The 16,905-nt window shown below is 40.7% G+C and overlaps 2 protein-coding genes across 3 annotated transcripts in view; both read right to left on the bottom strand.

The window, feature by feature from the left end:
- Window positions 1–16,905, bottom strand: part of LOC135700108 (MOXD1 homolog 2-like) — a 618,927-nt gene that overhangs the window by 87,700 nt on the left and 514,322 nt on the right. For both annotated transcript variants that reach the window (XM_065220501.1, XM_065220499.1), the window contains exon 3: window positions 13,643–13,798. In XM_065220501.1, coding sequence (XP_065076573.1) covers window positions 13,643–13,798 — 156 coding nt within the window. The remainder of the gene's footprint in view (window positions 1–13,642; window positions 13,799–16,905) is intronic.
- Window positions 2,040–3,208, bottom strand: LOC135700081 (serpin B5-like). Its single transcript, XM_065220475.1, has 2 exons — window positions 2,230–3,208; window positions 2,040–2,167 (listed from the first exon to the last, which is right to left on the bottom strand). The coding sequence occupies exons 1-2, from the start codon at window positions 3,206–3,208 to the stop codon at window positions 2,040–2,042; spliced, it is 1,107 nt and encodes a 368-aa protein (XP_065076547.1).

Here is a 16,905-nt window from a genome sequence, read left to right as displayed (position 1 = left end):
TGCAATCCTGAGGAATGTCGGACCAGGATAAGTAAGTAAGCACGTCACTTTGAGGGACCGCTGCCGACCCGTCTCTGATGTTGACTTGCTTGTGGCAATAGGCCGCAATGATGGAAATGGAGCCGAAAGAAGTGCAATATCACCCCTACGGATTCGATGACTTTCAACTGAAAACTTGGCAGTAGTCGGCAGCATTTGTTCCTCCATATTGCGACGGAGCTGGTTCTATCAAGCCGCATGAGCAATGGCAATGTTCCGTTCGTTGAGGAAGTCAATGAACTCGATGTTTTTGCTCTTGAGCGAGCAAGCGTTCCAAATTGGGATGCTGATGGTTTGACAGCTCATATTGAATGACGAATAGGCCAAGAGCTTGAATCAGGTCGAATCGAGTTTTGCAGCTGCGTAGACAGTTTGACAGCTGGGTGAAGAGGGGGATCAACTACTCCGGTGAGTATGAAGGATTAGTGTTGTCGTTGCGATTTCTGATCGCGACGCCAGTTAAATCCAGGGACCGGGAAGGGTTCCGGACGTGGTGCAGCAGTCGTTTGCTGGTTCGTGTTTGCGACAACAGCAGCAGCTAGACGATTGTTGAGTGGCAGCGGTGGTATCACCAGGATCGGTAGCCGTGGAAAGTTTGGCAAGTTGTTGTCTGGCGCCTTTCTTGCCTCCAGGCTGGTTGTTTGTGGAGGCTTTCTGGAGAATTGCCACGAAATCCGCTCGTTTCTGGCAGGTTTTGCTGCTGGAACGATGTTTTGCCTCACAGATGGTGTATTTGGGGTCCGCTTCCTCCATACTTTTGCAGCCGTCGGAAGCATTTTGTTGTTCACATTTGTTGCAGTGAGTGGTTATACGGCAGTTTCTGGCACCGTGCCCGAACAGTAGGCAATTTGAGTACTGAGTGACCCCACGGTGGACCAGCTTATACTGCTCTTATTGAACTACGGCCCTGTTCCACCCTGAATGTTCCGCAGATCTTTCAGGCACGTTGAGTGTTTCTCCAGGAGGACCAGATACGGCTGGTCTCGGAACTTTCGATTGGCATCATGATGCGTCATTTTGTGCTTCTGCACCGGTTTTTGTCCATTGGCCTTCAGCTCTTCCGACAGAGCATCCGTTTCCATGTTCGGGAATCCTCGCACACCAACCTTGAGTGGTTTGTTGGCCTCGATGTCGTGCGAGAAGTATTCTACTTTCATCTTTTCCAGCATGGTTTTACCTTTAGCTTGTAGCCCTCCGTGCAGTATTCGATGGTGCACTTCAGTCCTCGGGCGATGAAGAAGTATATTTGTTCCCGTAAGCCGGGCGGGAATCCCTTCACGAAGCAAGGTGGCATTTTCTCCTTTTTTTTATTTCATCCGGTAGCTTACCGATCTCCAGAACAGCAAAGCTGTTGTTTGCCAGAAGCTTTTTGGTTTCCGACTGTCGTTTTCAACGTTCAGTACCGTTTCCCGGATGTATCGGCCATCGCACTCCCCATGCAGCACAATTCCACCGAAATAAGTTGCTGCAACTTGATTGTGACTGGAATGGGTTGCACACAAGTAACCACGATTGTTCAGTGACAAGTGTGCTGCTAGGGTCCCACGTGATTTCTTCCCTATGTTGGGGTCAAACGATGCGTAACGAACACGAACAACTGACCGAGTATATTAACGGAGAGTACTGCTCAACAGTCGAGCAGAGGTTCCATAAGCAAGGAAGACCTTTTTACATATTTAGAAATCATGCTTTGGAGACCCTGCCTTTAAGAAGATTTTTGGCTCGACAAATTAAATCTACTTTCCCGGACCGGAAAATTCTGTATAGTTTTTGAATTACCGATTACGATTTTCTAAAAATCTGACGTAATCCAAGGTTTTCGAAAAAATATAACAATCAGGATGATAACCCATCAATTCACTGCATTCTATTATTCGAGTAAGCTTATAAATTACAACGATTTAAAAAGACAACATAAGTATTCGGTGGTGTCATATAAAGCGGGCACGTGCAGCAAGTGTTATTAACTAACTCCTCCCGCGGTGTTCCAGTAAAGCCCATCACGCCGTAAAATGTGAATAATGTCCAATGACGAGAATTTCCTTCGAGGTTCGCTTCCTCAGCAAAAACAGAAACGGTCTATCGGCACGAAATACCGGAAGCAGTGCTGTAGGTAGAGTATCTTTCGCTAAAACGAACACGAAATTTACAAATCAATTGTTTACCCCTCAAACTAAACTCAACACTTACGTGCATCCTCGGTTGCAATGGTTCCACCTTCAAGTACGTTGATCGATCCAGCCTGTTCAACGGGACCCAAGCCACTTCCGCGGAAGCGGTACAGATCGAAAGCATTCGCTAGGAAGGGCGAGACCATTCCCATCCTCGCCATACTCATCCCCAGTTGGACGTTGCTATCGATCGAAAACTTTGGAATCGCAACATCCACAAAGCGTTGTCTCAGTTGGGAATCGATTGTGCGATAGGTATCCAGATTTAGCTGCTGCACCAGCGTGGCCAGCGGAACATCTTCGTCGTTGGGCATCACAAGAATCATCGACAGATCCGAATGCCAATCGTACTGCATTTCCAGCGCGGTGAACAGATCCAGCTTCACAATACCGAATCGAGCTGTTTGCTTCATGAAATGTGTCTGGTAGTAACCAGTCGTGAACTTGAACACACCGGCTCTTCCGTCCGAGGGGTTGAATTTGTTCTTCCAAGCCGCTGATAGATTGAATGCACTTGAAACCAGTAGGTTGTAATTGGGCATATTTATAACTTTGGGAGACACTGTGATGACCGTATTGGGATCACTACTGGGCGCTAGAGTCACTTCCGGTTTCAGGTAACCGTTCAGCAGTGTCAAGAACTTCAAACTCAACTCACTGGGGTCACGATAAAGTTGGGCAGCAACCACGAAGTTCTGTCGATCTTCAATGGATTTGGAGAGGAAGGTTTTTAGCTGCGTGGCTGCTTCGGATCTGTCCTGCGGAAGCAGCAAGGCTTGCTGCATCTCGGTGGCCACATTCCAGTTGGCGATCTGGTACAGGAGCGTTAACGTTGCTCGGAAGATCGACGGAGACAAGGCGAAATTGTTCGTGGTTTCCAGGCTGTAGACTTGCTTGAATAGCTCCAAAGCGAAGATGTTTTCCTGGTCCGAACCAACGACGGATGTTGCCGAGCTGAGGCTGAGCAATAGTAGGAATAGCTTCCACTGTGACTCCATTACGACGATGAACTGGCGTCCGAATGTGAGATTGAGGTTGCTTTTATTAGATTTAAAGCTATCTTGTGGGAATTGGATCGCGTGATCCGTAAGCTTCCCAATTGAATGGATTCAATTTGTCATTGTGCATTAATAAACGATTTTTAATTACTTTTTATATTCAAGAGCGCTAAATCAGTGCACTCAATCGCTAAGATCAGGAAAATTATTCCAATGCTCTGAATGTATTGCACCCGGTGGCGTTGTCTTCACCTCTAGAACGTTTGTATAATTTCAACTGATATAACATTAAATTTCCATTTCTGCATTAAATAACTAGAAGCAATTAGTGCTAAGCTTTCTTCTGTCGAGCAGTTCCGGCCAACTCGAATGGAAATCATCCAAACCCGAGTGTCAATTGCCCATCACTTCTGGCACTATCGACGCAATCAACCCATCCATGCGAAACGCTCCCCCAGGGATCATACAAACATATTTCTTCACCAGATTCCTTCTGAAATCCGACAAAGAATGGGGCCGTCATTCCTAGAGGCATCTTGTGCATCTGAAAACCAATGAGCAATGATGCATCTTTGCAAAAGATTGTTGCTTTTGTCCGTACCGGTACCCTGAGCGTCACTCTGTGTATCTTGCGGAAAGGCGAAGATGACGACCAGAAAATGCCTTCAAGGCAGCCTCCAGCTTGTCGTACGTGCTGGTTGTTGTAGTTGATGGAAAAAGCTCATTGAACATATTCGCGCCCAGTGTGGAGTAATTTTCCCCCGCGGCCTCGTAACCGGTTCCGATGACTGAACAGACTGTCACGAATATAGCTATCATTTAATATCGCTCTCGAGCGCAAATTAAATCGAGACGAAGACATGTCCCCTTTGCGGGGACGCTGTGGATGAGGGAATACTGAAGAAATTTATTTTACGCTATTATGTGCTGGCTGGGGTCTATGAAGTTGCACACGCTGAACGACAGGCGGATGGTCCGTTGGGGGGCCTTGTCAGCAGCAGGTTCCACGACGTGGCGGCCAGTCGCAGTGCAAGAAGTGCGAAAAGGCAGCGACCTTTGATTGCATTATGTTGTCATTTTACGATGATTGACAGCGGAATTAGCGAAGAGTTTGTCATGAATGGAGGGATAAACTTTCCATTCCTTTTCCTTTAGATAAATACTGCATAAATGGTGGGTGACTTGGCTCATAAACAGCCATTACAAAACATTGATCGGTCGTCAAGGTCGGATAAAAAATTTCAATTCAAGATTAGACCTCTATTATTTCCTTAAGAAGCCCAAGTTAAGTTGATGTGGTTCATCATGTGCCATATGTAGAAATGAAATTTATGTACTACATATTCGTAATTTGGCTAATCGATTGAACTTTAAGTAATTGTCCGCCATAAATTCATTTCAAATCATTAGTCGCTAAACGAAATGACAGTTTCACTTCTGTTCCGAACTGGATATTGATTGCGAACTTCTTCTTTTTTCTTCCTCGTGTCCTCCATTCCATCGCACATTGGTAGACGGAGAGTGCGGGTGATTGATGTCACAAATGCTTCGGACTTGGTCTTAACCGACACACAGAGAGAGGAAAATAAGTGGAACGCAGCTCATCCCCCTCGATTGGTTCATCCTCCAGACTAGCGCATCTTCTCCGAAAGGAAAACTAATCGTCCGAAAGAAAGTTTTTTTTTCTTGCTTCTCATTTTCCACCTCCTTTGAACGCGACTGACGCTTTCATTCGATTTCATTGGGTCTTAAACGATTCCAAGTTTCGCACGTTTTTTCCTCTGAACTTAAATGATCGTCGTCGTCGTCTTCTGCTGCTGCTGTTGCTGCTCCGCATCATCTTCAAACAATTTTGCTCAATTGACAATCGATTTTCTCCCTCTATTTCACGATTGACTGCTGGCATCGTCCCACACGTCTGGGCCGAAAGTCGTCTTCATCGAACCAGCCTTCTGCTTGGTATCGATTTTATTTTTATTTCTGTTCCCAGAGACCGGTCACATACAAAAGGTCGTAATTGCTTTCGATATAACTTCATTGCCTCATTTCGTTCGAGATACGTTTAAAGAGTTGTTGCTGCTGCAGCAGCCGAATCAACAATTTACAACAATTAACAGTACATTCGGACGGACAGTTTAAGGCACTTGTCGAACGTACGTGAAGCGCAGAAAGAAGAACGCCGACTTTCCCATCATCAATAGTTGGCAATTAAAGAGTACAGACGCTTCCCCAAACATCCCGAAGACGGCCCGGGAACGAGCTCCATCTCTGATGGATGCAAAGGAAATAATGAAGCCTAATAATTAACGCCGCTCACTTGCTTGCTCGCTCATCCTATCATCTCGTCTCGTAGACTCGCTTTCCGTCAAGATATGCGGTCGTAAGTTTGGAGCTTTTGTGGAGGTAATGAGCTACTGATGACGACGACGATGGAGACGACGATGACGACCCTGAAGTTGTCTGTTTTTCCAGCCCAGCAGACATACAGACAGACAGCTAGATAGATAGACAGACGGTTGGCCTTGTTCTGAAATGGGAAACAGTGCTATAATCATCGGCAGTGCGAAAATGGTTACGAGAACAAGTAATTGCGTGCTATTCTTATCTTGAACTTTTGTGGTTATGGGCGCACGTCTCGCTTGTTGCAAGTTAATTTGAGCTTTGGATTTGGGGTAGAATTTTGAGAACACCGTGGATGGATATCCGTATTTGTATAGTCTAATTCAGGACAGTAGTTTTTAATGTTCTATACAAAGATGATTCTTAGGGACCATCCGTAAATTATGTAGCATATTTTGACTAAGTTTAAACCTTCCTGTATATAGTATATTTTGATGTAGAATACGTCTTACGGGAAGGTACAGGGGGTTAATAAAAAAAATCTAAATTTACGACAATCACAAAAAGGTGTTAGGCATTGAACGTTTATAACTTTGTTATTTGTAGATGAAATTAAAATCCAAATGCACCAATCGATTGAAAATAGCTCTACAAATCTGCAGAAATAAATTCTTTTACAATTTTTCAGAAGAAAAACTTAACAAAAATGTACAGATAGAAAAATTATAATTGTATCACAGTTTTCATGAAATAAACGGTCCCTCCAAACCCAGTCGTCTAAAAAACAATGAGGAGCTCAGCTAGGTTTATGGCTACCACTTTTGCTTACTGAATAGAAGATCATCTGTTTAAGATGTGTTGATCGGAAATCCATATCAAAACTTTCCCAAGAGCAGTTTTTGTCGTAACCTGTGAGGTCACCATTGGGTCCGAAATCTTCTAACAGCAAGTTGAACGGGAACTTCATCGTAATTCAAGAGCAAATTTTCACCGATCCGAGAAGTTTTGTTTTGATGACTGAAAAGTTATTCCTATTTCCAATTAAACACATATTATGTCATAGAAATAGTAATGTTTAACATATTAGCACGGTTTTAATCATACAAAGCAGTCATACCAGAATTATTTTTGACAGACCAAGAAGAATCAATTTTGACAAACATCTTGAAAATCACACGATCGACAACAGAGAGATTTTCGAACATTATACTTTATTTTCAAACTGTCAAATTTAAGTAAAAATTCAGAAAAAAAAGTATGAATTTTCTCTGACACTTCAAAAATAAATTCTGATGTTCGAACACCCTTATGTGGTTGATCGTCCGATTTTCGAGAAATTGTTTGTCCAAATTGATTTCTGGTTTGTGGAGAATGACCACCTGGGATGGGGATTGGTTTGTGTCTCATATGTAGTTGGTCCATTTTATGCTTAATATGCTTGTAGCAAAATACTCGGCAAAATAATGCTTCAACAGCGCTCAAACCTATGCTCTGGAGAGTGGGCTCTGCAGTGAAGTTTCTAGAGAGGTAAACCCTCGAGAGCTTTTAGGTGAGTGAACACGAGAGCACATTAAATTCATTTCTCTAGAGAGAGAGATTTTAGTTTTCACCACAGAAGTTCTTAATAAGCACTCTCTCACACTTGGCTTGTCATGTTCTCACCGTAAATATGGTGATTTGCTCGCATGAGTTGTAATGCATACATCCTCAAAGGAGGCAAAATATACGTACGCTAGAGCCACATTTGGGTGAAATGATATCACTGTGGACATGCCATCTTCATTTTCCAATTTCTCGAAAGATCGCAAATTTCGCTGATTTATTGCTATAATCTTCAATACATATTTACATATAATGCCTCATATACGGCTTCACAGGATATTACAAGATAAGTCAAGTTTTTTATCACGATACATTTATTTTATAGTTTAAATAGCACTTGAAGACAAGATTTTTATAAACTGCTTCTGCGAAGTCAAAACTAAGTGGAATCAGCTGATGTCATGTGGAATACAAATTTCAATACCTGCTTGATCACTATTGATTTTTGAAAATTAATGTGATTATCCCAACAACAAGTAGAGACACGAAAACAATGGCACTGCGATACGATTCCACAACAGACAAGTTTGAACTGATGCCACAACGCGGTCAGTTTAGAAAAAGAAATAATGAGTACAAGGCATTGTTACCCTACCTCTGAAGTATACAATGCATACATTCAGAATCTGTTTTGGCTTATTTTGAGACATCGACTTTTGGCCAGCTAGCGTAGAACAAATACCCCTCCGTGCGTCGTTTGGTGGCCCCCTAATGTTACTTAAGTCAAAGTTTATTTACCAGGATATTCGGGAGAATTATCAATCACGTATCCTTACGTGCAGTCCATTCATCAATTTAGGACCATCGAAATCATCTTAGCAACAAACAGTTCGATTTATTCGCATTAATAATGAGAATGCGAAACGATGAACGTACACTTTTTACGAGTTTCTCTGCACTGTTACTTAAGACAAACGGCATCTTCATAGAAATCGGGTGACTCAAGTAAAATATTTTGATCGGAAGGTGATTATTAGCAATTTGACTGTTAAATAAATTTAAAAATGGGATGTGATCCTATATTGGGACAGAATATAATGTAATAGCAGGATCATCGATTGACACTGATAGCTCGACTTAGTTTACCTTCGTTACTTTCGACGTAATGAAAATTTGCTTTTGAATTGTTTGTTAAATAAGAAGCACGGTGACCAAGTGGCGACCAATTTTGCTTACTGAGCAGAAAATTATGGATAAATTGCAAGCTTCTTCACATTGCGAAGTTTTAGTGTGAATCGAATTTATCGTCAATATGACATAAAGCGTATTGAAATTTGGATGGAGGATCAAGGCCGTAAAATAAAAAAAATATTAAAGTTTTAGGAAAGCTGCGTTGATCGGTTATCGATAACAAATTCTTCACCTTCTTATTTTCGTAGTAACAGTGAATTGAACAGGAACTTGGTCGTAATTTTTTTGTGAAAAAAAGGAGCTCGGTGGCCTTGTGGCGACCAATTTTGCTTGCTGAGCAGAAAATCTTGGGTCAAGTTCCTTCACATCATAGAGTTATACTTTAAATCGTCTTTCTTTCATAATATGATGTAAAGCGTAACGAAATTAGTCCATAGCAACAAATCAAGAAAACGTTATTTATTAGCTCCATTGTGAAGCTCCCCGTTTTCCATTTCCTAGCTTATGGTTGGCAAAAGTGATGTTGGTAAGGAAACATTTCAATTATTTATGGTACAAATTAGTGTGTTACTCGGAATAAAGTATTTTACTTTACCGCACTTTTTTCCCCATTAAGTAATCGCTTGTGCATTTTTACTGGACATTATATTAACCTTTCTACAGCAGCTTTTCCGATGATATATGGTACAATTACACTTCAAAATGGTGGAAAGCGGTGCATACTAAGGAGCATTTTCAAATGCTTAATGTACAGTTTTCTCTATTTTAGGGAGCGTACTTTAAATATTTAATGAGCATTTTAAGATTTTTAACGTATTTTGATCAATCATTTAAGGAGCAACCCGATCTGTTTTAAGGAGATTTTTTTACTTATGAACGATAATTTCATCTGTTTTATTGAGCAAAAGTAGGGCTGCCTAATTGTTTTGTGGTATAAGACGTTCGGTGGCCTAGTGGTGACCGATTTTGCTTACTGAGCAGAAGCCCGTGGGTTCAACCCCAAGCTTCTTTGCGCTATTGAAACGTCAGGACATCAATTCAGCATATCGTTTACCAAAATGAATCCTGCTGCAGTCCTTACCCTTTTATCGAACACCCCAGTGATTTCTCGTAGAAGAGCAGATGTGTTTTCAAGTTTCATTAAAACGAGTATCACGTCAACATATTCCTACCTATTCCTTTCTTGACCAGCACTCGGACGTGGCTGACACTGGTATTTCCTAGTTTTAGATTACCAGTATTTACAAATTAGATTACCTCTATTGATTGCTAGTCCCAAGCAACGTCCTATTGGTTATCTGTGTAATTACAGCTTATCTGGAAATAACGGAGTAGCATTCACGGGCGGTCAATCATGCTCATGGTCATGCTCATTAGGGTGGCCCCTTCCGTGGAAGGATTGTTCGAAATATCAGATTTTTTTTTATTTTTTTATCATGCCTTTTTAACCACTAGACAGATTTTTAGATCAAAGGTTGAAATAAAAGATTATGGAATTAAATTTTCAAAAAAAAAACTTTAATTGTGGCCTCGGGATGAAAGGCCTTGGACTTGGACAAGAATAGGAAGAACCCAACAAACAATAGCTTATTTTGCCCGAAAAATATTAATTAAGTTTTAAATTGAATTTGTCTAGAAAAGCCAGAGTCTTCTAGGGAAAACCAGTAGAAGCCAGAAGAAACTTTGGACGCACTTTCAGGGAGAACTCTGCGTTCCTGTGTAAAAAGAGGAAGACACAGTTAAGGGAAGAAACATGGAGTTTAGAGAAAGCCATAAACGTACAGGCTGAGGCGTACCGGGACTCGGTGACACCCGGGGCGAATGGTGTGAGTGTCACCTTCTAACTGTCAACATTTTTTTTTTTCACTGCATAAATGTTAATTTTCATTGATACGATAGTATTTAAACAATCTTTTCCATTTATTAAATTTTTGAAGATGTGCTGAAGGTAAAAGAAAGATACGGTTTCCAGCTTGGAGCACACGTACTTGTTCAATCTTCTTCTTCCTCGCATTTCAAGCTTATTGCTTATCGGATATTAGCTTATTGCGTGCTCTCAAATCAGGATTCTAATTTTTTTTTTGAATTTATTTATTTGTATAAGCTTAATCGAATAAACTTAACAGAGCCAAATTAATTTTTGCGTTATACATTATTAATGTCTTAAATCTAAAGTTAAAATCTTAAGTTAAAGGGGGAGTACACTTTGATTTTTCAAAAAAAAAATGCATTTTTTTTTTTTGGCTTAAAATGTTTTTTGGGAAGTATACTTTAATATAGAAAAGACTCCAAGTCCGCCAGAATATTCGTTACCGCTTTACGAAGCGATTTTCTAAGACATGTACCGGCGCGCTGAGACAGCAATTTTATCTTCAAACGCGTTTATCTCGAAACGGGGTTTTTCAAACTGGCGTGGGAAATAACTCTAACCAGTTATCATCAAATTTGGATATCGCCTAGGTTTTCTTGTTCAGAATTAAATTCTGCTTAGAAATACGTATCCACATTTTCGATTTTGTCAAAAATGGATTTTTGATCCACGATTTTGTAAGCATTTTTAGGGTGAAAAAATGGACTTTTTTTTCCTAAGGCCACAAGTTTTGAAAAAAATAATTTAAAAAAAAATCGGAATACGTATTTCTAACCCTAATTTCATTACTAATCAGGATTGTTGTTCGATTTATGTTCCAGGATCACATGGAAAGGAGTATTTTCCCATGCCGTTTTCCGACTTCCGCGCGAGGACGCCCGCGCGACCTGGTGCACCGGCCACGGCGAGATGCCAATCGAGTTCAAAAAATACAAATTGTAGTTCGAAGGATGCACTCCTCGTAGTTTCTCATGAAAATACGAGAGCTTCTAAGTGCTTTATCTTTAAGATCTTTTGTAATCACCTTTGCATGGGTCCCATCTCATAGCTCGATTCCGGGCAATGAGAAGGCGGACCCGTTTGCAAAGTTGGGCGCTATGGAAGGCGATATTTACGATCGACAAATCGCCTACAACGAATTTTTCTAGACAACCTATTGTTCCAGTTCGGGATGTTTTGGCTGGACGTGTTCTGGAGTTTATGAAACTCATATATGTTTTCTTGAAGAATATTAACCTTAGATTGTAAGTTTGAGAAACCTTGTGTTTAGTTTGTATTTTGTGTGTGTGTGTGGTTTTAAAATGTTTGTTTTGTAATAATAGTAGTATTACACTGCTGATATCAAATTGAATAGGAATAAGTTCATGTTTTAGGAATAATTAAATATTTTTATCGTAGATCATATTTCAAACCTCCTTCTCCCTCTCCCTCTTCAATTCCTTTAAGGGGGTAGTACACTTTGAACGTCCAAAAAGTAAGGCATTTTCGTTAATTTTTTTAAGCAATAAAACACTCAGGGAGGGCAAATATGTTATAGGTAGTCATTGAAAAGCAATGCAACTATGTTCTCTCAATCTAATTGAAACTTTTATTGGCTCTGTTGTCTTGTGAATGTTAGTTATAACGGCCTCTTTTCTGATTTTTATCTCTCAATCTATGGAATCTACACGAAAACTATGTTTGAACGAAATTTCTAAAACAGTGTAAGGAACATTTTGCCGTAGACGTATGTTTGGCAGATTGGGTCTGTAAAGTTTATTCGATTGAGCCTGTGCAAACAAACAAAAAATGTGTGATGATCATTTGACATTTCAAATTCATCTAAAATTAAAACCAAACCTTGCGGCAATTACCATTCTAGACAATCGTTTCAGTAATGAACTCGCGCACGACGAGATAATTCCAGCGAAGGTCCATAATTGATTGATTGCATTGGCTTGGATCATTTCTAAAATAACCCTATACCTACGTAATGCGTTCATAATAGATGTAAAAAAAAATTCAAAAATTCCCATATTCAGACCTCTTCAACGAGTCACTGCAGCTCATTATAAACGCTGCTTTAAACATCTCAGACACTCACAAAAAAAAATCATCGATAAGTCATTTTTTGGTCAATCACGAACCCAAAACCGTGAGCCGTAATGAGCCTTGAGAAGCCACAAAACCAAAAAAAAAAAAAAAAAAAAACATCAACGTGGTTTACATCCATGGGCAACAGCGCTGCAATCGACTCTCATTTCGCGCCTCGCCGCTTTTGCATAACATTAATTACCCGGTCGTACATATATCGATATTCACATGGTGCAGCAAAGCTCTGGGCAACATTGGCGTAATCAAGAAGTGGTTCATTGGTGGAAATTGGAGCAACTCCGAGAGCAGCAGCTCCATAAATAATGCTCCACTTGAGCTCGCTAGCACGCGCACCCGCGTTGATGAGAAAAATCAAACCTCTACACGAACTCGTGATTTGCCCTCGAAACGAACCACGCGGGTCCGAGAAAACGTCACCGACTGCATTGAATAAGCGGGTCCCAGCCAGCGTCAGGCATTTCAAGAATGCATGAGAGTGTCGGAAAATACAGCTTGTTTATCTTCGCACTTGCTGCTTCTGGAACACGAATCGGCCCAAATCTGTCCAAACGAAATTAATTACATGCATTATTGAGTAACACCAACGCTCGCTGGAAACGGCGCGCAGACTGCTATTGGCCATTTACGAGCGTACAGTCATCATCAAGTGCGCGCACCAGTGCGTTCCGTAATCGAGGCCCTCGAGGTGGCTGCTGCTGCTGCTGCTGAGAGGAAAAAGAAGTTGTTGCACAATTGCTTGCGTGTAATGTCAATGAAAACGTCTTGCAGCCAGGAGCAGCAGATGATCAAGAAGTAGAAGAAGCATAAATGTGCAACGCCTCTTGGACTAGTATCGATAATTGGTACGCTTTGGTGGGATAGGTCGATGGGCTGCACCTGGTCAGCCGAACAGCTTGGTTTAATGAGTAAACCATCTGCTGGGAATGTTAAGAGCACGGCTAGTGGACGTGTAGCTTTGGGGGACGTCCGAATCAATCAACTGCCATTCGAGTTAATCCATTTTACAAATTATGTAAATACTGCCCATGTTGACTGGGCAGGACACATTTGCCATGCTACTACAGAAAAAGTCAGTCGTTCATCACATGCTGGTTTCTTAGGCTTGATATTGTTTAGAATATAGTCCATACAGCTCCTAACAGCCTTCCAAAATCGCTTCAAATGACCAACAAATAATCTTTCCTGGAAAAGATTTGACCGTCCCTCCCCAAGCAGAAAGTCCATGAGCTTGCTCGGACGTGCAAAACCACCACCAAGTACCAATCGTTAACAGACCACGCTCATTAGCGGTCCCCTCCGAAGCATTACAACCACCCACCATTCGGAATAATCGTTCTTCGTCTCCTTCGTCGCACCATGCTCGAAGCCCTCCCACAGGATATCGAAAGCACACTCACCGTTATCGGCACATCGTGCGCCACGTCACAGGTGTCCAACTTCCGCCTGAATCGCAGCACCGTGTGCGTTTGGTTCTCGTAGCCGAGCAGCAGGATGTAGTCCTGGGACGAGTCCACTAGCGGTTGACCATCGCCGTTCTTTTTCACGTGTCGATCCTACAATAACAAAGAAGAAGAAGAAGAGAAGAAAAAAATGACCAACGTTAGCTAGTTGATACAAATGTCTGTGGTAATAATTACGATCGCTATGCTCGCTACTGGTTTGTGTGTCTGTGTGTTTATCCGATAGGCAAGGAAGAAGTTTTGCTCGCCCAATGCCGTTGGCTAATGATAAATAAATAGACGACGCTTCGCGGAATGGGTGCCGAGCGCATAGGAAAAAAAAAAAAACAAACAAATTCATGATTAATGAGACAGCATATTCAGCCCGTTTGACGTGGTGGGTGGTGAAAAGTTGGCCAATTGTGGGTTGTTATGTCAATAATGAGGGGTAGTTTTCGCCGAATTAGAAATGGAAAGTTTGGATCGCAGAAATCAACGGGAGAGATTGGATGTTTGCCCATGGGTGCTGGTGGGAGGGATTACACTTAGAAAAAATCATGTAAATGTAGGTGCTCTGAGAGTGACATATACGAGCGTCAATTTAGACATAGATTTGAGTCATAACAGACGCGAAATAAAGCTTAATCAAACGTACTTTTCGTCGAGTAACGAACTTTTCAGTCTCAGAGCACTTAATATTACATGACATGTTTGTTTACGTCTCATTTTTTGGTTCAAAGATGGATTTTCATCACGTGTAAAATTAGTTATTTCTAAGTGTGATCATTTGATCGGAAATATGAAGGAAATTGGCAAGTGTTGGTTTGATGTAACAAGCTTAGGGAAAAACTGAATGAAAAATAGTATTGAAGCTCGTTGACGGGTTACTTTGGGTCAGGGAACATTCGAGCAGTTCCACGTCAAATGACGAATCGATCAGGCTTGAGCTTCTCTAATTTACATGAAACTTTGTATAATATTTGTCAGTCATTGTTTCTTGAACCAAAATTCAGCCATTTATAATCTAGCAAAAAATTAAAATCATCTGTGAAATTTTCAGGTTGTTCAAACTAAAACTACTTTAACTAATTATGTTTTTATGACGTCATGCGTAAAGTTAACGATTTACAAAATTGGACATACTTAACGTGGGCGTGGGCGAGCTACCAGCTACGTCAAATCGACGATCAAATGCATTGTTTACAAAAGCTGATACGTCCCTTCGAAAAAGTAATCGAGAACTGTTGGTTTGTTTACTAAAATTGAGCTATTACTATTGTTTATGGCAAGTTTTCCTTTAATCAATTCCAACGTGTTTATTCGTGATTTGCGTATGTAATCATATGAATCATATCGTGAGGCTTTTTTCCACACAGATGGCACTGTTCCACTAGTAGAAAGTGATGAAAATCCCCATATTGGGAATAATTCAATTTCGGTGCATATTCAGGTAAAAAAAAATGAGCGACCACCTAAAGAAGTCAGAAATACAGTACCTGACACTGCAAAACATGTCTGATACCTCTATATATGCATTTAGATTAACATCCGAAATCCTATATGCTCCGCCCCATTTATAAAAGCGGGAGGAAATCCTGAGCAGAAATAAAAAAGTACGGACTTCAGATGTATTTCTGTGCAGAATATGTAAAAAATTAGGTACTTCGGATGTCAATCTAAATGCATAAATAAAGGTACCATATCGGGTAGCATACATGTTTTGACCGCACCGCCCTCTGTTAACAATAAACAGAACTGTGTATGCGTAATTTCTTATAGATGTCACCATTAAGAACAGCAGTGACATCTGATGGAACATGAATGCAGAAGCTTGACAAAATGATTAATTAATCATTTTGTCAAGCTTCTGCATTCATGTTCCATCAGATGTCACTGCTGTTGTTTGCGGTGACATCTATCGGAAACTACGCACAATATTTTTTTCCGTCAATTGTTCATAGAGGACACTGCAGTGCAAAACATATCTGGTACCTCTATATATGCATTTAGATTAACGTTCGAAGTCCTTCCTTTTTTACACATTCTGCACACAAAATAGCTCATTCCTCACAGAATTTACCGCCGATTTTTATGAATGTGGTGGGAGAAAAAGTATCTTTTGTGCAGAATATGTAAAAAAGGAGGGACTTTGAATTTTAATCTAAATGCATATATAGAGGTACCAGACAGGTTTTGAAGTGTCAGGTACTCTATTTTGTAATCTGTGAAAAGGAAATCACAAATCGAGTGTCATCAAAATACATGGCATGTTGAAAGATTGAGCTCGTGAGTGCAAATTGTCTCTCTCAAATTTGAATTTTTTGGCTCTCTTGGATTGCTAGTAAAGCAGATAAAATTGTATGGGAAAAATCATATTTATTCAATCATAGATTGTTGAACAATAATTTCCGGGAAAAAAACTGAACGACAAAGTCCCTGACTAATTTGTTTAGGTTGTCGTTCACTCTTTTTTTGACCTGAATATGCACCGAAAGCGAATTATTCCTACTTCTCTCAATTTCTATATGGGGATTTTTATCACTTTCTACCAGCGGATCAGCGCCATCTCTGTGAAAAATGACCGGACGATATGATTAATTTGGCAAGGCATTTGTGACCGGCATATACCTTCCGGTTATATGAAACAGGTCCAAATCCGTGCATAAAGTTTTCGTTTTGGCACGATTTATGGCAAATTAGTGAACACTAGTGGATCGTGAGTACTGTGGCCGGAAAAAAATCCGGGAATTAACTTCTCACCGGAAGTTGTCAGTAATCAAACTTGCTAGTGTAGTTGTGTACCATCGATTTTTTTTTATTTGTATCCACGAAATGATCTGTCAAAGTGTTTCACTACAATCAATGTCCTGTTAGAGGCGGAATTTAGGAAGAATCTTTTGTGTCGAGCAAGAATGGGGAAAATCATTCACTCGCGCGAGCACCACAAAATCAAACTAGCCATCCTCACCTACTATCAGAGTGCCGAACGTGTGGAAATTCTTTCAACTCCAGGTCGACTCAGAACTGACAGCAGTAGAAGAAAAGAAGGATAAACTGAAAGGCAGCCAAACAATCTTCTCTACTGAGGGAGAACCAGATTGAATGCGTAAAATCCGAATGCTAACGATTTAAAGGGCGAACACGAAATTATTGCGACACCGAAAATGTCATGCCAATTTTCTTATAATGTTTAGAATCAAACCAAAATTTTAGGGTAGTTT

The sequence above is a fragment of the Ochlerotatus camptorhynchus genome, unplaced genomic scaffold (genome assembly GCF_037179485.1).
Source record: "Ochlerotatus camptorhynchus isolate MF236.1 unplaced genomic scaffold, CSIRO-AGI_Acam_v1.1 ptg000128l, whole genome shotgun sequence".
Classification (NCBI taxonomy): domain Eukaryota; kingdom Metazoa; phylum Arthropoda; class Insecta; order Diptera; family Culicidae; genus Ochlerotatus; species Ochlerotatus camptorhynchus.
This window is presented reverse-complemented; position numbering and strand designations above follow the sequence as displayed.

What these genes read in the sequence shown, in the direction of transcription:
- LOC135700081 (XM_065220475.1), bottom strand. Translation starts at nt 3,208, where the DNA reads ATGGAGTCACAGTGGAAGCTATTCCTACTATTGCTCAGCCTCAGCTCG. An exon ending in CATTGCAACCGAGGATGCAC is followed by an intron (nt 2,168 to 2,229) that starts GTAAGTGTTGAG and finishes TGTTCGTTTTAG; the next exon opens with CGAAAGATACTCTACCTACA.